The following is a 22,516-nucleotide window of genomic DNA, read 5'->3' as shown; positions in this document are numbered from 1 at the left end:
AGTACGCAATTGAAATCCCCGAACCAGAGGAGGGGTACGTCTAGGCTTGGAGCCACCAGATCCTGTATCTGGGAAAAGAAAGCCGGGTCATCAATGTTCGGGGCATACGTGTTAAGAAACAAGAGTTCCTTGTCATTCAATCTGAGTCTTATTAGTATGTACCTGCCTTCCACATCCGCATCTATAGATTGGACAGCACAGGGGATCCCCGGGGCCACCCAAATTAGACCCCCCCTAGCATATGTAGAATAGGAGGAGTGGAAAAGCTGACCTCCACTTCTTGGCCAGCCGTTGTACTCCGTCATCATCTAAATGGGTCTCCTGTAAACAAGCAATTGAAACCCCATGGCGCTTAAGGAAGGTAAGGACCCTATGTCTCTTAGTACATGTGCACAAGCCACGCACATTCCACGTTAAAAACTTAAATCCCATGACCAACAATCACGCCCAAACGGGCTGCAGTGTAAGCGCATCCTGAACCGTCTCCGCTTGGCCCCTGCAACATACGAATATTGGGATGCAGCACATAGGACATGCTCCCCACAAATCGGAATCAATACACACACAATGCCAGTGTCGTCTGAAACAAATACCCAATCCCCCTCCCCAACAACCCCAACATACGAAACTTTTGTATGAACACCCCCATCCCCACCACCCACGGCCAATAGGATAGCAACAACCAAAACCGCCACCCCGCCCTTCCCCTGCCAGTGCCAGGACGTGCACAGCCACCCCATACAACACACTCCACACACACTCACACACACACAGCAAAACAACCCCCCCCCCCAACCCACCCTCCCAGCTCCCCGGAAGACCTCGCGATTCTGGTAAAAGAACCCGGGTACATCTCCCTCGCTAAGTCAGCAACGTGGGAATGACATAGATCACCCCCACCTCCCGCAGCACACATGACCCAGTCGCCAATCACAAGGTACCAACCAGTGTTCAAGAAGGGTCCCAGCGATAACAATGAATACGGTAGATCAAGGAGTTGTAGGGCCATGGAAAACTTCAGAACAAGGGCAGGTGTACAGAGGAGGCGGAGGAGGTAGAGCAAAGTTCATTCCAACTCCGGCGCCTGTAAGGCAGTCTCCGGGACCACCGGAGCCGTAGACTCCGGTAGTAGTAGCGTTTCCTGCAAAGTGTCCGGTACCAATATATCATTAGGGGCCGCCGCCCCAGTCGAGCTCGGGCCAGATCGCGTAGGCGAGTCGTCCATAAGGATGGCCCCGTCCGGTCCAACCGTGGGTCGAGCTTCAGGAGATCCACGGGACCCAGAACGGCGGTTTCTCCTGCCACGCCGCCTCTTCTGAGGCCTGGTCCCCCAAGTGTCGCGCGAGCCCCCTCTCTCACCTGGGGGCAGATCGCCCCCTCTCTCACCTGGGGGCAGATCGCCCCCTCTCTCACCTGGGGGCAGATCGCCCCCTCTCTCACCTGGGGGCAGATCGCCCCCTCTCTCACCTGGGGGCAGATCGCCCCCTCTCTCACCTGGGGGCAGATCGCCCCCTCTCTCACCTGGGGGCAGATCGCCCCCTCTCTCACCTGGGGGCAGATCGCCCCCTCTCTCACCTGGGGGCAGATCGCCCCCTCTCTCACCTGGGGGCAGATCGCCCCCTCTCTCACCTGGGGGCAGATCGCCCCCTCTCTCACCTGGGGGCAGATCGCCCCCTCTCTCACCTGGGGGCAGATCGCCCCCTCTCTCACCTGGGGGCAGATCGCCCCCTCTCTCACCTGGGGGCAGATCGCCCCCTCTCTCACCTGGGGGCAGATCGCCCCCTCTCTCACCTGGGGGCAGATCGTCCCCTCTCTCACCTGGGGGCAGATCGTCCCCTCTCTCACCTGGGGGCAGATCGTCCCCTCTCTCACCTGGGGGCAGATCGTCCCCTCTGATCTCAAGCCACTCCCACACCTCCGCCGGTGTTTCAAAGAAGTGCGCCCGGCCCTGGGAGAGCACTTTGAGCTTGGCAGGATATAGAAGCATGTACTGAAGCTGCATTGAACGTAGTTTCTGCTTAACTCCCAGGTAGGATTTCCTTCGTTCCTGCACCTGCTGGGTATAGTCAGGATAAATTGATATGCGACTGTTCTCAATCGTGTGAGGCCCCGACTCCCTCGCCGCCTTGAGAATGCAGTCCCGGTCTTTGTAGTTCAGGATTTTCGCGATGAGGGCTCTAGGGGCCTCCCCCGGTCGCGGAGGGGGTACCAGGGCCCTGTGCGCCCGTTCCACTATGAAGACGCTGGACAACCCATTCGGACATAGGTGCTCTCGGATCCAAGTCTCTAGGAAGCGCTCAGGGTTCCCCGCCTCCAGCCGCTCCGGCACTCCCAGGACCCTTATGTTGCTCCGACGCGCCCTCCCTTCCGCATCCTCCGCGCGCCTCTCCAACGCACGGGGTAGTAGAGGTGAGTTGGGCTAGCGACTTTTGCAGGGAAGCGACCTCCCCCTGTAGTTGAGTGATGTTGCCCTCCGCATCAGAAACCTTGTCCGCCACCTTGCGGAGGTCTGTCCGCAATAGGTTGACATTGATGGAGACTGTCTCTATCTGGCGTTCCAGGGCAGTGTGTGAACCCTGAATAGCCTTAAGGAGTTCCGCTCTGGACGGTTCCGATGGGTCCTCACCCCCGTCTTCAGCGCCCGTCTGGCGTGTGATCCTCTGTGTCTGCGGGCGAGGGGTAGTATACTGCACAATGGTATTAGGCTGGGAGGTCTTAGTGCCCCGACCTGAACGGCCCGCCATAATGAGTGGTGCAAATGCGTGCGTCGCAAACTGCGCCCCTCAGGTCCAGCTGGCCAAGGGGGGTCCCCCGAGAGCAATCACAGCGCACAGAGGATGTAGTGCAAGTGGCGCCCAGGCAGTCCAAGCAGACCAAGCGGTAAGACAGCGTAGGAGCAACTCACGTTCACCCACCTCCACTGGGTGACCAGGTGTCAGGGCCTCGTTGAGGCACAAATGGGCAGTACAGGATGGAGCGCGGAGTCCAGCACCTCTTCTCGTCGCGCTTCTCGTGTCCCCCAGGGCATCAGCCACAGATCACCCAGCAATGGTGAGGTGCCGGGTTTTTAGGAACCCGGTGGTGCCAGGGGGTAGCACCCGAGGACCTCTGAGTTCTCCCTTGTTCCGGACCACAGAAACACGGAGTCTTCTAGTTACCGTCAAAGATCAAGTTTTATTGGTAGCTACCAAGTAACACGTGTCCCAGAAGTACACCACACGGAGTGTAGGTTCTCGGGAGACTGTTCGTTTTTACAGAACCAGCCGTCTCCTTATATACAAAAATAATAGCTGCAAGCAAGAATTCCTGAGTTTATGATATGGCTATACACATATTTCTACAATAATACAAAGAGCAGAGTCATGTAAGCAAGCCCATATTTTAGATGTCCTGTTTGTTGATAGATTACCCAGTTAGGCCTGGAACTCCCATCAGATATCGATGAAACCTTAATAAAGGAAGGTACAACCCAGTCATAAAACTGGCCATAAACAAGGTGTGGACAGGTGCATGTTTGCAGAAAGCATGGTCTGTATGTCGTGAATGGTTCGTGGAATGTTATGTATTGATGCTATCGTATTCGGCCACTGGGCGAGGAGCTGCCCAAACAGGTTTGGCTGAAGGCAATGGAGTCAGTTGGGACAGGTCGGGGGAAGTCACAAAAAGGTGGACGTGTCCCTTTTGATCAAGCTCAACCTTTAATTGACTTAACATGAGGGCAAGATACAAGATGGATGCCGTTCACAAAATGGAGTTTAAGGGATGGGGACGGTAACTACGATTTTGGGGTGTTGGCAACCCTCGATTGTGACGCAAATACATAGGAATGATGTCCTAATTATTATCGGTTCATAGACACCAAAATCGTCTTGGTGCGTTGAGGTTTTGTGACACGGGTATTGGACCTCGATATCGTGAAAACACCAGGGTCCGGATTTTTGAGAACCACAGACCCTCCTTTTGCTCTCATATAAGGCAATAACTCATGCTAATCTGAGTCCAAATCGGTATGAAGAAATTCGTGCCGATGTTGCTGTAGCATCATTCTGTTACTCAGCTCGTCCTGTGACACAGGCTTCCGTACACACGAGGTAGCACAGAGGCCACATAGTGCAGGAGCACACTGTATACATAGGCAAAACATGAACAGAAGTGCCAAGGTCATCCCAATGAAGATCAACATTTTCCATCCCCAGGCAGTGATCAGCTCCCAGAACCACCCCAGCAGGGACCAGTCCCCTTTCTCAACGTGAAGGGAACCAGATATTTCGTGTAGTTTGGAGATGGCCTGGTATACTGTCGGTGCGTTATCAGGGATGAATATGCAACAACTGGATTGGATGACTCTACACACACCACCACGATCGGCGAGTATGATGTCTAAGGCAATTCGGTTCTGAAGGGTCATAAGTCGATCCGACTGAAGCTCGGTTGTCAGATTGCCAAGTGCTCCGGCCGTCGTAGTCACGGCGGATTCAACTATCCTCGATAACTGGCGAATATTTCTGCTGTTCACCATAGGCCCCCAAAATGGCAGAAAACCCTTTGCGAAGTCAGCGAATTCCTGACCCGCGGTGTCGTCTTTACTCACGACACCCCTAGCTGTCCTTGTCCGATGGTAATCTGCTCTGGCCGTGTAGGTGGGAGGCAGCAGAAATTAGATAAAGCATGTACCTGAGAAATCAGGGGGCAACCACGTGTAGGCTTGGTCGTGGCAAACGAAATACGTGCCTTTGGCTGCCAAAAGTATAGGGGAAGTTCGGGAAGTAAATACATATGTTTCCGTGCAAATGCTCTTTCCTAACTGTGCTGTGGGGTCCCTACCAATACCTTGTAAGCATAAGTGACCTCGGTGGGGCACTATCCAAACTGGGCGGGATTTCTTTGCTGCCTGGCTCTTGACCAGGTAAACCCCATGTTTAGTCACGTTCCGACGGGTGTAGGGACTGAGTTCATCTTTGGGCATTGTCAGATATGTGTCGATATCCCTACTCATATTCCTTATCCCTGCAATTAGTGCCTTGTTATTGGAATCGCTTGCAGTGGAACGGGTCGGGTATGGTTCTAGGGCGAATAGGAACATGGTCTGGAAAGCCCACAGAGAACCATAGTAGCTGAATGGCAAAATGAAGTATGGGATCCCCTTATCGGTTGTGTGTGGCATAAGTCCGCATATCCAACAGTTTGATATGTTCATTACGGACTGGTGTTGGTGTAGGAGCTGAATGAAAGAATTGTTTACAAATTCGAGTCTTCGGGCAGACTCGTGTTCAGGTAGAGGGTGAAAGTAGTGTGGAGAAATAGTGGGAGGAGATGGTGGCTGGGTGTCATTCGAAAAGGTAACTTTAAATACGAACAGAGTATAACCAGTAAAAAACACAAGTATGCTACATAACATTAAAACACATAGCATCAGGAATCTTCTTTTGGACAGTATTGTGCATAACTGTTTTTCGAAGTTCGTGAGTCTGATAGGTCTCTCTACCCTTGGAAACTCCATCCTCTAGTTGCTGCCCGCGGTGGTTGATTGATTCTCCCAGGGAGCGCGCTCTGCTCAGTCCGGGGTAACTCCCGTGGACCAATCAGAACCGTGGACCTAGAACTTCCCAGTTGCACTCCCCAGACTTCAACCGCGACCCTAGCAGCAGAACCGGATGGCGGTTCGAAAAATCAAAAATGAGCTAGTTCCCCTGGGACGAGAGAGCTGAAAAATCAAAAAATAGTTCTTAGGGGAAAAGGGAAATCACATTCGGTCAATGGTTTATCAGTCTCTTTGTTTAGACCGCAGGTCGTATCGTCTTTTCCCAGGTACGGTGTGGTCTTCAAACAGTGTCTCAGGTTCGGTAGTGTCCAATTGCATAGACGGTGACACAAGTCCTTGTAAAATACGATCACTCTCCTTTTCAGTACTAGTTTCTTTTAAACGTGCATCGCTGAAAGGGATGAAGCGAGGTACGGATTCGGTCTCGGAGTCGGCAAGTCCTTTGTTGACCCACCGGTCGTATGGAAGGGGTAGAGGGACCCGTTTGCAGTGGGTCCCATGTACCCAATTCTTCTTGCCTTCCACCCGAACAGCAGATCTCGTTGAAAGCAGCACTAGGTGCGGTCCGGTCCACCTCGGCTGTCCGTTGTTGGTGCGCTGGAAATTCCGCACCAAAATCCACGAACCGGGCTCGATGAGGTGACCTGGATCGTCAGAGGCTGGTGGAGAGGAACTGTGAACCTGTTGGTGTAAAACACGCAATTTAGTTGTCAATTCCCACAAATAGTCAAGTAGTACGGGGTGTTCTATCTCACTTAGTTTCTTGGGTCTTGGCACGCCCCAGACGTTGGCTGGGCGGCCAAACACGATTTCATGGGGGCTAAGTCCTAATCTGGAGTGGACAGTCATTCTGGTTGACAAAAGCGCTAGAGGCAGTGCGTCAGGCCATTTAAGACCTGTACTGGCTTGGATCTTGGCTAGTTTGAGTTTTAGAGTGCCATTGTAGCACTCTACTAATCCAGCTGATTGGGGGTGATTTGCAGCGTGGAATTTTTGGTGGATGCCTAAACACTCACACACTCTCTTCATCACGCATCCTACAAATTCACTTCCGTTATCACTCCAGACAATTCTAGGCATTCCGAACCTCGGAAAGAACTCTTTGACGAGTGCTTTGGCAGTTGATAAGGCGGTATTGTCCTTAAGGGGGTACGCTTCCACCCACCTTGAAAAGGCGCAGACAACAACGAGCACATACTTTAGGTTGTTGCACCTCTCCATGTGGATGAAGTCGAGCTGTAAAACCTCGAACGGGTACGTTGGAGGCGCAAAATGACCAGTTGGAGTTGGGGTTCCCCTCCCGGGATTGTACTTCAAACACACCATACACTTTTTAACCACATTCCTTGCATATGTTGGGATATTGCTATTCTGCCATACTGGGGCCAATAGTTTACAGATTCCTTTCGAACTGATGTGTGCAATTCCGTGAGCCATCGTTACTACTGCAAGTACGTATGCATTAGGTAATAGCCATCGCTGGTGTTCTGATAGTTCGACCCAACAACCATTCGCATCCAATCTACCTGTGCTTTCTCTCCATTCATTCACCTCGTTCTCAGTTGCTTCGGCTTGTATCGATTTTACGCTTTCAATGGTGTCCTCACACATTCCCACGTCAGTAGTCCATCTAGCGGGACCCATAACATACATCCGACTCATTGTGTTCCTTGCAGTTTCTTTCGCAAACCTCATCTGCCAATGCATTTCCGCGGCCAACATCATCCTGAATCTTTTTGTGTGCACTGCATTTTATAATGGCGACTTGTAGGGGCAAGGTGAGTGACTCAAGGAGCTCATTAACTAGCTGGCCATGTTGTATCTTCGTACCATGGGACGTAAGGAACCCACGTTCACGCCACAATCTCCCAAAACTGTGAGCCACACCAAAGGCATATTGGCTGTCAGTGTACACATTCACTCGCTTTCCTTTCGCCAACACACATGCTCTAGTAAGCGCAGTCAGCTCTGCAGCTTGTGCAGAATTGTGGGAAATGCGTGCAGTCTCTACAATGGTGTGTAATGTCGTTACGGCGTATGCTGTGGTCGTATCACCATTCGGCAACTTGAAACATGAACCATCAACCCATAAAGTATCATTGCATTCGGGAAGGGGAGTGTCCTGTAAGTCTACTCTCCCTTTTGTCTCTTCTTCTGTCCTGAAACAGCAGTCGTGTTTGTCAATCTTGTCTGTCTCTGTCGGGATGGGTAATAACGTAGCGGGGTTGAGTGTATCACACCTCTTTATGTGGATGTGACTTGCTAGCAGGGTAAGTTCGTAACTGGATAGTCGAGCGCTAGTAAGATGTTGTGTCTTGGTCCTATTTAGCAAAATGTCAACTGCATGCGGAACCATAACGATCAGAGTGTTATTCATGACTAATCCAGCAGACTGTCGAATGCAGACAGCTGCTGCGGCGGTTGCTCTTAGACAACTTGGCAGTGCCTTAGCCACTGGATCCAGAGTTGCCGAAAAATACGCGCATGGGCGCTGTTTGTCCCCAAAGTGTTGCGTTAAGACTGATAATGCACAACCTTCCTTTTCGTGGACATACAATGTAAAAGGCTTACTGTAGTTGGGGTTTCCCAACACAGGGGCCGAACACAATGCATCACGCAACTCGTGGAAACTCGTCTGACAATCTTCAGACCAAGGCATAGGATTAGGCGTGTCTTTGCGGAGTAGTGCCAGCAAGGGCTTGGCTAGTAGTGAGAAATTCGGTATCCATTGTCTACAGTACGATTTAATGCCCAAGAAGGCTCGAACCTCTCTCTGTGTCCTTGGGGCACTTAGTTCTGTAATTGCCTGTATTCTTTCTGGTGTCAGTCTCCTTCCCTCCTTCGATAAGATGTGACCTAGGTAGGTTACTTCTTGTCGGCAAAATTGCAGCTTTGAAAGAGAGACTTTGTGCTTCATGTCACATAAGTGACGCAATAGTAACAACGTGGCTTGTTTGCAAATCTCCTCAGTGTCTGCGGCGATCAGTAGATCGTCTACGTACTGGATCAAAGTTGACCCATCTGGCAGCACAATTGTGTCTAGTTGGGTTTTCAGTGCCTAACTGAATATAGATGGGCTTTCGCAGTAGCCTTGAGGAGCGCATTTGAAGCGGAAGCTTCGTCCTCCTAAATAGAAGCCGAAAAGGTCTCTACTCTCTTCGGCGATCGGGATGCTGAAGAAAGCGTTCTTCAGGTCAATCACCGAGAACCAGTCTGCTGAAGCTGGAACCATTGTCAATAAAGCAGTAATGTCGGGGACAACTGGAAACTGTGGGATAACTACCTTATTTACCTCTCTGAGGTCAATCACAAACCTATACACAGGGGGCTGTGAAGGATCAGTACGTTTTAAGACCGGTAAAACTGGACTGTTACAAACGTTCCCTGTTGTTTCTTCAATAACATCTTTATCGATCAAATCATAAATGATAGTTAACTACGCCTTCTCGCATTCGTTAGATATTTTGTATTGGGGAATACGTGGCAATCCGACGTTGGCTTTCAACGTTATGACATACGGTGCTATCTCCAAACGACCTACGTCATTGGAACCATTAGCCCACAGTATATCAGGAAGTGATGACAATTCGGTTGGAATACCTTCTTTCGACAAATACATTGGAGAAATGACTTTTTTCCCTAAGGTAAGTTGTACTCCCGAGGGAGAACAGTACAAAGTCGCATACAACCTTTTTAGCAAATCCAATCCTAACAAATTTTCACCGCAACCTGTTGTAAGAATGAGGGGTGCTTCTAATTCACAGGGGCCAACAGAAAGGGGTATAGGACTAGAGATCGGGTTCCTAACAGGGGCGCCAGAGAAGCCTACTGAGACATTTATTTCGCCAGACAAAGGTGCGCCAGGAAGTTTTGAGTGCATAATAGAACTTTTCGTAGCACCAGTATCCAGCAGAAATGGCTCTGACACTCCTGAGGTAATTACCTTGACATAAGGTCCATCTCGGTCTACTGGAACTGAAACAACTCCCTCTCTTTGTCCATGGCTGTCCTAGCAATCGTTAACCTCATTGTCGTGTTCGGTGTAATAGTCGTCAGCATAGTACTGAGCTGACCTAGACGATGCGTTATTCTGTTGGTCAAAGCTGTTCATGGAATTCTGAGGCGGAAAAGAAACTGTGTTCTGGGAGAAATTTCCACGGCCCCTACCTCTGGGGGCGTGTTGAACACCTCTCCCTCTTGCACCTGAAACACCGTTTAAGCGTCGCGCAAGAGCCGGACAATTACTCCTAAAATGACCCTCTTCCTTGCAATACGCACATTGATTCGGGCCATACGGAACACGCTGGTGGGAAGACTCGTTTCCCTGCGCGTCTCTACAATACTGCTTATTCTGTTGATAATTGGGCTGGCTAGCCATACGAGGCGGATAGGCCTGTTGGAGAAGAACTTTAGTTTTTAAATCTTTCGTCTTTTTGTCTGCCTTGTCTAGCTCGTCTTTGCGCCTGTTTTCGTAGTACTGAGCTGTTGCTAGAATCTGCGCTGACGTAGAGACAGCCCAAGCACTCTCTGAATCTTTTAGTTTAGCACATAGTTCGGGAAGCAAATTGTGTACAAATTTGTCTATAAACAATCTTTGGCCACCCTCGGTAGCCATATCCTGACCACTATGGTCTGTGAAAGTTTCCTCAAATCTCGTGAAAAAGTCAGACACATTCTCGTCTTTCTTCTGCTTGCACGCTGATAGCTTGTCCCAGTTTACGCGTACTTCAGGCATAATTGTCTTCATGTACGCAATAATTCTACCGGGAAGTTCAGCTATTAACGGCTCAGGCTTGAAACCACCGACTTGTCTAGCATCTGTAGTCTCAATGTTCGCCCACGAGTCACCTAATTCTTGGTCATGATCTGTATGACGTATCTTACTCCATAAAGGATGTGGAACAACGTTCCCAAACATGTCTATATGCGCTAAATTCATTATACATGAGCTGGCAGTTTGGGATAACTCCTTATAATACCCAGTCGGGTTTTTACGGGGATCGGGTAGTGTCTGCTTGAGTGCTAAAACTTCGGATCTTTTCCAGGGGACATGTACCCATACACGCTGGAAATGAGGCAGAACCGGTGGAACTGCAGTTGCGTCACCATCCCTCCAGACCGGAGGAACCTCTCTCATGGGGTACTGTCTCGCTCTTTTCCTGCTGGATGTACCACTGTCAGAGGATGACCCAGAATTACCACCCGTACTTCTATGTGATAATAATATCTCAACTGCTTTTTCAACGTCGGGACCTACAATCATACCCTCCCCAAATTTAAATCGTACACTACACAACTCTTGCTGGTTGGTCTTCTGACCATTATCTACCAAATCCTCACACAGAAAAACACACATCTGCTCAAAGACGTATCTTTGCGTTGGTTCATCCCATTGACGGAAAACGTTCATGACAGACTCTACATCATATCTTGCTGTGTCCATAGCCCAATTTCGTGCTAACTTATTCAAACATTCCCTTTCCTGATAATCGGGCATTTGGCTTTGTAATTGTCTTCGTTCTGTGTTAGGGGTCGTTTTAGGCGACCGAAAAAGTGGTGAAGGAAGGTTAGTAACAATGCTGGTCATTTTATGCCAGACGGAAGGTGAAAGTGGGGGAATAACTGGTGGTAGAACAGAGTCACGCAAAGTAGAAACAGAAATGTTCGTAGAACGAGTATCAGAGAGACTAGAAGATGTGCTAGGCGAAATTTTAGAAGGAACAGTAGGAGAAGTAGATGTGATCGGTGAGCCTTGAAGAGTCTGCGCCAGAGAAACAGGAGCCAGCTGAAGAGTAGCCGGCGAGTGCGGTAAAGGAGCCTGTATAACAGCTACCAGAGGTGCAACTAAAGGTTGCGGAGGTGCTGTGGCATTTTGTGCATAGGGTGGTGGCGAACTTGGCAAATGAGCCATTAATGGATCTTTCTCACGCTCTTTTACTGTCTCTCGCTGAAGAGATGGCAAAACGGGATAGCATTTATCTATTGCCATTTTACGTTGCCTGTGCAACTGCTCACTTATTTGATCCTCTTCGTTGTCTTTAAATTTTATCGCGGCTTGCATTACTGAAATACCTCTTATCCTCTTATTCTTCTTTTCTAATTTAATTTCCTTCTGTTTGGCCTCTTTACGCCATAAGCGGAAAGAGTCTAACATCGCCGGTCGGGCTTTCTTCTTGAATAGTTTGACCTCTAGGTTATCTAAAACTTCTGAGTCGAAACTACCGTATTGGGGCCATTTTAAAACACCATCCTTGCGGGTGTATTTTATCCATACTTCGTTATATGTTATAGGACCTACGCCGTGCTTTTCATAGAGCTCATACGTTGGAGTTCCAATTGGAGGAACCGGACAAGATTCCTCTAATCGGGAGTCCTTACTACAACCAAGACAAAACAAGTTTCCAAGTCTGCTAAAACCAGGCATCTTCGCTCACTAGTCTAGCTTCAAACTTCAAAGGATTATCTCGTGAATACACGAGTCCTTCGGCTTTGGGGCTTGCAAGTACCAAATCAAAGCGTATCTCAAGGATACCAAAAACTAAGGACAAACTAAGGACTGGGAGACGCTCCACTTATACTTAACTGAAGTATTTGAAGATCTGTGACGTCGCTAGAAGACTCGTCTATCGTTTCGCTCTACCAAGGATCACTGGGTCCAAAACAAGGCGATAGTCAGGGCAGCAGTCCTTCGTAGCCGTCGGGACGCGGGGAACCTCGCAGCAAAGACCTTCGGAACCACGTCGACATACAGGGGTCGCTGAAGTGGCTGGCCGTCCTCCGGAATTTTCACACGAAGCTCCTCACGAACATCTGGCTTGGACCGTCACCGCTTGATATCGCCCCACATGGGGCGCCAACTGAGGTGCCGGGTTTTTAGGAACCCGGTGGTGCCAGGGGGTAGCACCCGAGGACCTCTGAGTTCTCCCTTGTTCCGGACCACAGAAACACGGAGTCTTCTAGTTACCGTCAAAGATCAAGTTTTATTGGTAGCTACCAAGTAACACGTGTCCCAGAAGTACACCACACGGAGTGTAGGTTCTCGGGAGACTGTTCGTTTTTACAGAACCAGCCGTCTCCTTATATACAAAAATAATAGCTGCAAGCAAGAATTCCTGAGTTTATGATATGGCTATACACATATTTCTACAATAATACAAAGAGCAGAGTCATGTAAGCAAGCCCATATTTTAGATGTCCAGTTTGTTGATAGATTACCCAGTTAGGCCTGGAACTCCCATCAGATATCGATGAAACCTTAATAAAGGAAGGTACAACCCAGTCATAAAACTGGCCATAAACAAGGAGTGTGGACAGGTGCATGTTTGCAGAAAGCATGGTCTGTATGTCGTGAATGGTTCGTGGAATGTTATGTATTGATGCTATCGTATTCGGCCACTGGGCGAGGAGCTGCCCAAACAGGTTTGGCCGAACGCAATGGAGTCAGTTGGGACAGGTCAGGGGGAAGTCACGAAAAGGTGGACGTGTCCCTCTTGATCAAGCTCGACCTTTAATTGACTTAACATGAGGGCAAGATACAAGATGGATGCCGTTCACAAAATGGAGTTTAAGGGATGGGGACGGTAACTACGATTTTGGGGTGTTGGCAACCCTCGATTGTGACGCAAATACATAGGAATGATGTCCTAATTATTATCGGTTCATAGACACCAAAATCGTCTTGGTGCGTTGAGGTTTTGTGACACGGGTATTGGACCTCGATATCGTGAAAACACCAGGGTCCGGATTTTTGAGAACCACAATGGGCAGGGCAGGATACTGGCGCACCCCGCCACCAGCTGCCACGGACCTCCCAGAGGCCGCCCGGTACCGTGCTCCAAATGGCGGTCGCATGGGGGAGGGGCCGCAACTCATCCGGAGAGCTCAGCGACTTTGTTCCACAAGTACCACAGCTGCAGGGCGATAACGGAGGGTAAAGACCCCCTCCGGGCGCAGGACAAGAACCAGCAGGGGGAGGCACACAGGCGGTAAGACCCCGCAGGAACCAAGGAAGGGGCCTGGTCCGATCAGGTGCACAGCAGTCCGGTGCCCCCACACGACTTCCACGCTGCCATCAGGAGCTGGGGCCAGCGGCACTCATAGCCCCCACCTCCGGGGGCAGCCGCTCCGGAGACCAGGCGCGCAGCCTCCAACAACGGCAGATGGGGGGGGGGGCGGCACTCCGGCACAGGAGCCCTGCACAAAATGGACGGCGCCTCCGTCCCGTCCCACTCCTCACCGCTCAACAAGAAGGCCCCTGTGTCGCCGCCACTCGACTCTCCAAGCTCGGATCGGGGGCTCCAGGTCCGGCGCTTGCGTTCGCTAGGGGGCACACTCAAGTCGGGGAAGCCCCAGCTGATGCCTCCGCAGTCCGGCTCCGGCGGGCAGGCCCAGTCCGCGGCGTCGCGTGATGAGACGCGCCGGCGCCGCCTCCAGCAGCAGTCAGGCCAGCGCTCACGGGGGATCACAGGTCGCGGGTCCGGTCCGTTAACCACAGGAGTTTCGGTGGGGCCACCGCCACCTCCGACACGCTTTCCAGCAAACGGGAGATCCCGGGCAGGATAATTTTAAGGATTTAGCTGGTCTTCGGGACGGAGCTGGTGGAGCTCACGTCCTGTCGGCCATGCTGCTTGGCCACGCCCCCTTGCTACTATTTATTAGGATTTAAAATTGGTTTGTTAGGTTCGTTATGTATATGCACGATGCACTTTATAAATCTAGCTATGAAAAATTAACTGAGATCTCACAGGGAATTTAAAGTTCCTATATTATTTTAACTCTAACAAAATCTTTTGAATATTAGTGAAAGTCTATTGCCTGTTTGCTCTTACACAATTTTGCACTTTATAATTTAAATGTTATAACTAAAAACTGTATGGTTGTTTTCAATATTCTTTTCTTCTAGACTGTATTAATTGGATCTCAAATATGTCATGTCTCTTGTACTGTATTGTATTGTTATATATGAACTCTCAATAAAAAAAAATAAAAAAAGCGGAGTCGAGCCGAGATGGCCACTTCCTTAGGGGACGCTAGCGCACTGTTCCACTCCTCCTCATCTATTTCCAACCCATCAGCCTCCCACTTAGTTTTCAGGGTTTGTAAAAGATCTGGGGAGGAGTTAATGATAAGTGAGGTAGATGGCGTGTTCGGGAAGGTGTCCATCCAGTAGTCTGTCCTCTAAGGGGGACGTGGCTGGGGGAAGCGTCCCCGCCGGGATGTTCGATTCGAGGGAGTGTCGGACCTGCATGTACCGGAAGTGTTCTGTTTGTGCAAGCTCATACGTCTGTTGGAATGAAACAAAGGACACCACACCCCCTGAACCCCATAAATCTCTAATGTGTGAAATCCCTATCAGGTACCAGTTGCGGAACCCCTTGGTGCGTCTCAAGGTACCCAGTTTTTCAGAGGCCCATAGCGGGGTCGCAAGGGTCAGGGTATCCGCCCAACCCAATTTCCGTTGTGCCACGTGCCAAATTTGTACTGAGTGTTTGGTGGGCCCGGTGAGCCGGTTTCTGCCCGGCCTTGAGCATAAAGCCGCTTCGAAGTTCCCTCCCGGTAGAAGCCACCTGTCCATTCCATACCCCGGGCCATTACCATCACCGTAGGTGCCATGATTGATCGCTGCAAGGTGTGCAGCCCAATAATATTTACGGATGTCCGGGAGTACTCTACCCCCATCGAACCAGCCTAGTGTAAGCTTCTGGAGGGAGATGCGAGGCACTCCGGCCCACAGGAGCTCCCGAAGCGCGGTTTCAAGAGATGCAAAGTATGGCTGCGGCACCAAGTCGGGGTAGTTCTGTAGGGCATACAAGAACCTCGGCAGCGCCATCATTTTAAAGAGCGGCGCCCGGCCTAGCAGGGACAGTGGGAGCTTCCGCCAGGATGCAGAGTCCCTTTTAAACCGTTGCAACGGGGGCACGAGATTCCTCTCGTATCGGGTAGCAGCGTCTTTAGAAACAAATATACCAAGGTATTTAAACCGGCCGTGGCCTCTTCAATTGGGCAGCCACGGGGGATCACCGGAGAGTCGCCGCTGAGGACATACATGACAGATTTTCCCCAGTTTATACTATATCCCGAGTTCCTCCCGAAACTGGCAAAAATGTCCATAGCCACTATGAGTGACTTGCGAGGACTAGTGAGGTACAGGAGGATGTCATCCGCGTAAAGCGATATCCTGTCCTCCCATCCTTCTGCCCACCGGACCCCTTTCGGGAAAGGTCTTGTCTGATCCAGGCAGCTAGCGGCTCCAAAGATAGGGCAAAAAGCAGAGGCGAGAGGGGACACCCCTGCCTCGTCCCCCTCTCTAAGGGGAAGACCTCAGAGATTTTGTTCACTGTGACTTGGGCCAGGGGCTCCGAGTAGAGAAGACGCACCCACCCTATAAATTCAGGACCAAAGCCCAATTTCGGGAGGACCGCCATCATATAGGGCCATTCCAAAGTATCAAACGCCATTGCGGCATCAAGCGATACAGCTACTGCCTCCTCGCGGAGGGTGTGGCAGCGCCCCAGCACGCCATGCAGTCGACGGAGATTGAGTGCTGTATTGCGATGTGGCATAAAGCCCGACTGGTCCGGGTGTACAAGCGATGGCAGGACTGGTTTGAGCCTATTGGCCAGGACCTTAGCTAGGATCTTAGGCTCCGCGTTGAGCAAAGAGATAGGCCTATAAGATGCACACAAATCCCTGGGTTTGCCCTCCATAGGGATGGCCACAATAGTGGCTATCCGTTGGTCCCTTGGCAACACTCCCTGTTCCTTGTTCTCCTCAAACATCCGCTTCAGATAGGGGCTCAGGCCGTCCGACTGGAGCTTATAGAGTTCGATGGGCAACCCGTTAGACCCCATGGCCTTCCCTGAGCGAAGGTCGCAGATGGCTTGGCCTAGCTCCTCGGTAGTGAGCAGCGCCTCTAATGTTTCCCGCTCTGCCTCAGTGAGGGCCGGTAGACTGATGTCTGCCAGCAAGTCCACTGAGTCCTCCTCTGGCCGGTCAGACCCTCTACTATAGACCTTCCGGTAGTGATGCTCAAACTCTTTGACCCCCGCACGTGGTTCAGTAACGATCTCTCCTGACTCAGTCCTGAGTTCCGCCACTACTTTCTGTTGCTGCTGCTTTTTGTCTAACCAGGCTAGGAGCCTACCAGCTTTGTCGCCCTGGTCGTAGATCCTGCCCTCCCTGTCTCTGAGAACAGTTTTGGCGGCGTCCGTGGCCAGTGCCTTGTATTCAGCCTGCTTAAGTTTCAATCGATGGGTAGTCTCCGGGTCTCCCCATCAAGCGCTTCCACCTCCAGGGGTCGCACCTCGCCCTCCAGTTGGACCAGCTGCCCCTCCCGCTCCTTACGACGGCTCGCAATCACTGAGAGGGCCTCCCCCCGAGCACTGTTTTAAAGGCCTCCCATAACACCCCCGCAGAGTCCACTGTTCCCTCATTCTCCTCGAAATACCGGCTGATCGCCAGTGTTAGAGAAGAGGCCAGGCATAGATAGGTGCAATACTTCCCTCCCGCTTGTCCCCTATGGTGAGATGGACCAATAAGGGGGAGTGGTCAGAAATTCCCCGCGCTAAATGTGTAGCTTCTTGAACAGCGGTGCCGTACTGCAATGGTGTAAATAAATAATCTAGGCGGGAGAACGAACCATGAGGGCCTGAGAAGGTGGTGTACTGTCTGTCGTCGGGGTGTTTGAAACGCCATAAGTCGGTGAGGCCAAATGTCTCAATAAAATCAGCCAGCCAGGTGTGGCTAGCAGGCATGTCTCTTGGAGGGTGCCTGTCACAGTGCCCAGAGATCACCGCGTTGAAGTCGCCCCCCCGCAAAAAGCTGTCCGTCCGGGAGGGAAAGAAGCAGTTTCCCTAAGTCCTGAAAGGATTGTGTTTGAATCCCAGGTGGGACATAACTGGTGACCAAGTTGAGCCTACGGCCTTCCCATTTACCCGAGATGGCCGCATACCGACCCAGTGTGTCTGTATCTGTGTTGTCTATGACTAAGGGGAGGCTCCGCCGCACCATAATACCCACCCCGCGGGACCCTGAAGTGAAGCCAGCATGAATCACAAGGGAATACCCCCATTTGTTAAGCGCGTGGCAGGTGTTACCTAGGAGGTGGGTCTCCTGCAGGAGCACTACATCCGGCAAGTGTCGTTTAATAAATTGCAGCACTATGGTCCTCTTGAGTTTGTCCCCTAGCCCGTTGACGTTCCAACTCAAGATCTTTAGGCTTTTATCCCACCCCATCGCGGTTGATAGTCCAAAGTCCTCTAAAACTCTTGAATTTCTTGGTACATTGCATTGAAATATTCAGTTCAATATGCTGTGACAACAAACAGTGCCCAATGCCCCGCCCCCCACCATCCCTCCGGCCCCTACCCCCCAACATGGCTGTTGCAAGACATCAAAACGTCCCCCCCTCCAGTTCAACCAGCCCACCCTCAGAGACCTTCACTACATCAATAGGACTCATTAAACCCTCCCCCCCCCCCCCCCCAACAGTTCCCCTCCACCCGGCTCCCTGCTCCGTAGGTTTCAAACTACCCACGACCCCAATTAGCAGAGTGCCTTTCGCTCTGTCCCAACCCGGGAGTGAGGAAAACACCCCCTCCCGAAAAACTCTTTTAGGGGAAACGTGTGCCCGCCCCTACTCCAGCCGCCATACCTACATTATCCTACAGTATGTTACCCTCAGCCGTGGAGCACCCAAAGCATAGCAGCAGAATTAAGTAGTCTCTGGGCAGAAATTCGTACCACCCTCAAGTCTGGTCAAGGTTTTGCATCAGCCCCAGCACAATATACATTACAGTTAAGCAAGGCGTGGTCCCGCAGCCTTCATTTTCAGCGTGCAGCTGTGTCACCGAGTGTGTCCCCCCTCGGACTGGCGGATCTGGAAAGCCGCGAACGTTGGCTCTGCACGTCTACGTCCGATTTGTCCGCCACGGACCCAGGAGATGCGGCTCGGCGGTCCCTCCATGAGCCATGATCTTATCGTGCTTGTTCGGCTGGCACTGCTGTGTCAAGCCAGTTCTGGACCTCCACCGGCGTGGCGAAGAACAGGGACTTACCCCCCGAGATGACCTTCAGCTTGGCCGGAAAGAACATCATGTATTTTATGCCTTTGTCTCGGAGCGCCGCCTTTACGCCCAAGAAGGTTCGCCGTTCCTGCTGGACTTGCAGTGTGAAGTCAGGGAAAAACCGGATCGTAGCTCCCTCGTGCTGCAGGTCTCCTTTTTGTCTCGCCGCTTGCAGGATAGGAAGCATTTTATTTTCTGAAGGATTGGTGGCTGTCCTGGCATCAGACTTCAGCTCCACCTCTAAAACCCCCACAGTCTGTCTGCCCCACTGGGGCCTCAAGCGTTTCCATGGCAAGTTATAGGAGGGCTGGATTATTTGTAGTTTTTATCATAGGGACCTGGAGAGATCAGGTAGACCCATTTCTTGCCTTACTTGCCTTGGTGTATTACTGCATTATTTGGGCTCTGGCTTTGCCAGCATGCTGGGGACCCTACCAAGCCAGAGTGTTTATGAAGCCTAGAAACCCCGTGTGGTGTGGCTCGCTTGGGTCGAGCACAGTGTCCTACCCAGAATGCCCTGTGAGTGTCAAGGTATGGGTCTGAAAAGGCTACTTTTCTCAGATTTATGTGATTGAAAACTGACACTTCCAGACAATGTCCAAAGTCTTAGCACCCTGGATTCTCGCTCTTCTCCTGATTTAAAATGCTTCCTACCATGTGTGGGTGGACAAGAGGCCAGAAGTATAACGGTATGAAGTTCTCATGGACATGACCCTGTAGGCCACAGGTAGAACACTGCAGAGAGGACTCTGGGGGAAACCTGCATGTAAAATGTAAAAATTGTAAATCCGGATTTGGAAAGCGCAAACAGCTCACCCTTACAGGTCTCAAGGCGCTGGCTGCCGTCATGGAAATTAAGTGAGCTATTGCCCAGAGTCGCACAGTACTGAGCTAAGCTGCCGCCGGACCCGGGAATCGAACCGTGAAACTTGTGCTCCGAAGTCAGCTGCCCTGGCCGCTGCACCAAACGGAGATGATGGTTTACGGTAGATCATATGATCCTGTAAGTGAAAGAACACTGAGGCGAAGACTGCATATGAATGGAGATGGTTCACAGTAGATCACATGGCCCTGTAGGCCACAGGCAGAACACTGCAGTGAGGACTCCTGGGGAAACCTGCTTATAAAGGGAGATGATGGTTTACAGTAGATCATATGGCCCTGTGGGCAACAGGTAGAACACTGCAGAGAGGACTCCCACATATGAGTGGAGATGGTCACAGTAGATCACGATCCTGTAAGTGACAGAACACTGGGGCAAAGAGTACATATGAATGGAGATGGTTTACAGTAGATCACATGGCTCTGTAGGTCACAGGCCGGAAACTGCGATGTGAAACCTGTTTTATGAAAGGAAATTATTGTTCACAGTAGATCACATGACACTGTTGGCCAATAGCAGGCTTAAGTCATGCCCCTAAAAAGAGTTAGAGGACAAACTCTGCAAAATCCTGGCTTTAACAAACCCATGCAGTTCAAAACCTAGAATCTATAGGCTGTCCTAAAACTTATCTAGAAGCTTTTTTATCACAGAAACGTTATAGTAAAAGTAGCACCAATTCTCTGCTGCCCACATAACCGTGCAAAAGTAAGAACAAACATATCATTTTATCTTCTCCGCAGGGTGCTTGACTGAAGGCTGACTAATAGGTGGTGTTATTTGTTTTTATATATAATTTCAGACGGTAGAGATGCTTGCTGAACAGTATGATGATTTCCTCTCTGTGCTCCCGCTAGACCTGCTCCAAGAGAACGTAGTCCTCCATGAGATACAGAGTAAGTCGACATTTGCATCTATCCAAAGCATATTCCTGTTTTTCTGTGGTTTCGGAGAACGATTTTAATTAGCTCATGGACAGATGTCTGCTTTACTGAAAATAGCATCCAATACTGTTTCCTAATGCATCAGTTTATGGAAAGATTTCAGAAATGGTTGTTTACTCAATTAAATCTACCTCTCCCAGTTGCCAGATATCCCCTGTGGACTTCAGCACACAAAGCTCACTCCTCCTTAGTACCTGGGTGTCTGCCGTCGCCTTGCTGCCAGGGTCACTCACTCCTCCTGGGTGTCTGCTGTCGCCTTGCAGCCAGGGTCACTCACTCCTCCTTAGTATCTGGGTGTCATCGCCTTGCTGCCAGGGTCACTCTCTCCTCCTTAGTACCTGGGTGTCTCATCGCCTTGCTGCCAGGATCACTCACTCACTCCTCCTTAGTACCTGGATGTCTCATCGCCTTGCTGCCAGGGTCACTCACTCCTCCTTAGTACTTGGGTGTCTGTCACCGCCTCACTGCCAGGGTCACTCACTCCTCCTTAGTACCTGGATGTCTGTCACCGCCTTACTGCCAGGGTCACTCACTCCTCCCTAGTACCTGGATGTCATCGCCTTGCTGCCAGGGTCACTCACTCCTTAGTACCTGGATGTCTCATCGCCTTGCTGCCAGGGTCACTCATTCACTCCTTAGTACCTGGATGTCTCATCGCCTTACTGCCAGGGTCACTCACTCCTCCTTAGCACCTGGATGTCTCATCGCCTTACTGCCAGGGTCACTCACTCCTCCTTAGTACATTGTATGTCTCATCGCCTTACTGCAAGGGTCACTCACTCCTCCTTAGTACTTGGGTGTCTGTCACCGCCTTGTTGCCAGGGTCACTCACTCCTCCTTAGTACCTGGGTGTCTGCCGTCGCCTTGCTGCCAGGGTCACTCACTCCTCCTTAGTACCTGGGTGTCATCGCCTTGCTGCCAGGGTCACTCACTCCTCCCTAGTACCTGGGTGTCATCGCCGCCTTGCTGCCAGGGTCACTCACTCCTCCCTAGTACCTGGGTGACTGTCATCGCCTTGCTGCCTGGGTCACTCACTCCTCCTTAGTACCTGGTTGTCTCATCGCCTTGCTGCCAGGGTCACTCACTCCTCCTTAGTACTTGGGTGTCTGTCACCGCCTTGTTGCCAGGGTCACTCACTCCTCCTTAGTACCTAGGTGTCTGCCGTTGCCTTGCTGCCAGGGTCACTCACACTCCTCCTTAGTACCTGGGTGTCTGCCGTCACCTTGCTGCCAGGGTCACTCACACTCCTCCTCAGTACCTGGATGTCGTCGCCTTGCTGCCAGGTTCACTCACTCCTCCTTAGTACCTGGATGTCTCATCACATTGCTGCCAGCGTCACTCACTCCTCCTCAGTACCTGGGTGTCGTCGCCTCGATGCCAGGGTCACTCACTCCTCCTCAGTACCTGGGTGTCATCGCCTTGCTGCCAGGGTCGCTCACTCCACCTGGGTGTCTGCCGTCGCCTTGCAGCCAGGATCACTCACTCCTCCTTAGTATCTGGGTGTCATCGCCTTGCTGCCAGGGTCACTCACTCCTCCTGGGTGTCTGCTGTCGCCTTGCAGCCAGGGTCACTCACTCCTCCTTAGTATCTGGGTGTCATCGCCTTGCTGCCTGGGTCACTCACTTCTCCTTAGTACCTGGATGTCTCCTCGCCTTACTGCCAGGATCACTTACTCCTCCTTAGTACCTGGATGTCTCATCGCCTTGCTGCCCGGGTCACTCACTCCTCCTTAGTACTTGGGTGTCTGTCACCGCCTTACTGCCAGGATCACTCACTCCTCCTTAGTACCTGGATGTCTGTCGTCGCCTCGATGCCAGGGTCACTCACTCCTCCTTAGTACCTGGGTGTCTCATCGCCTTGCTGCCAGGGTCACTCACTCCTCCTTAGTACCTGGATGTCTCATCGCCTTACTGCCAGGGTCACTCACTCCTCCTTAGTACCTTGGGTGTCTCATCGCCTTGCTGCCAGGGTCACTCACTCCTCCTTAGTACTTGGGTGTCTGTCACCGCCTTGTTGCCAGGGTCACTCACTCCTCCTTAGTACCTAGGTGTCTGCCGTTGCCTTACTGCCAGGGTCACTCATTCCT

General features: G+C 51.2%; 1 protein-coding gene across 2 annotated transcripts in view; it reads left to right on the top strand.

Annotated features, from left to right (window-relative positions):
- Positions 1–22,516, top strand: part of LOC144821595 (uncharacterized) — a 246,678-nt gene that overhangs the window by 98,620 nt on the left and 125,542 nt on the right. For both annotated transcript variants that reach the window (XM_078678821.1, XM_078678820.1), the window contains one exon: positions 20,289–20,382. In XM_078678821.1, the coding sequence (XP_078534947.1) occupies positions 20,289–20,382 (94 nt within the window). The remainder of the gene's footprint in view (positions 1–20,288; positions 20,383–22,516) is intronic.

Source organism: Lissotriton helveticus, chromosome 2_2 (assembly GCF_964261635.1).
Source record: "Lissotriton helveticus chromosome 2_2, aLisHel1.1, whole genome shotgun sequence".
In the NCBI taxonomy this organism is placed as follows: Eukaryota; Metazoa; Chordata; class Amphibia; order Caudata; family Salamandridae; genus Lissotriton; species Lissotriton helveticus.
The sequence above is the reverse complement of the archived record's forward strand: the minus strand, read 5'-3'. Positions and strand labels throughout refer to the sequence as shown.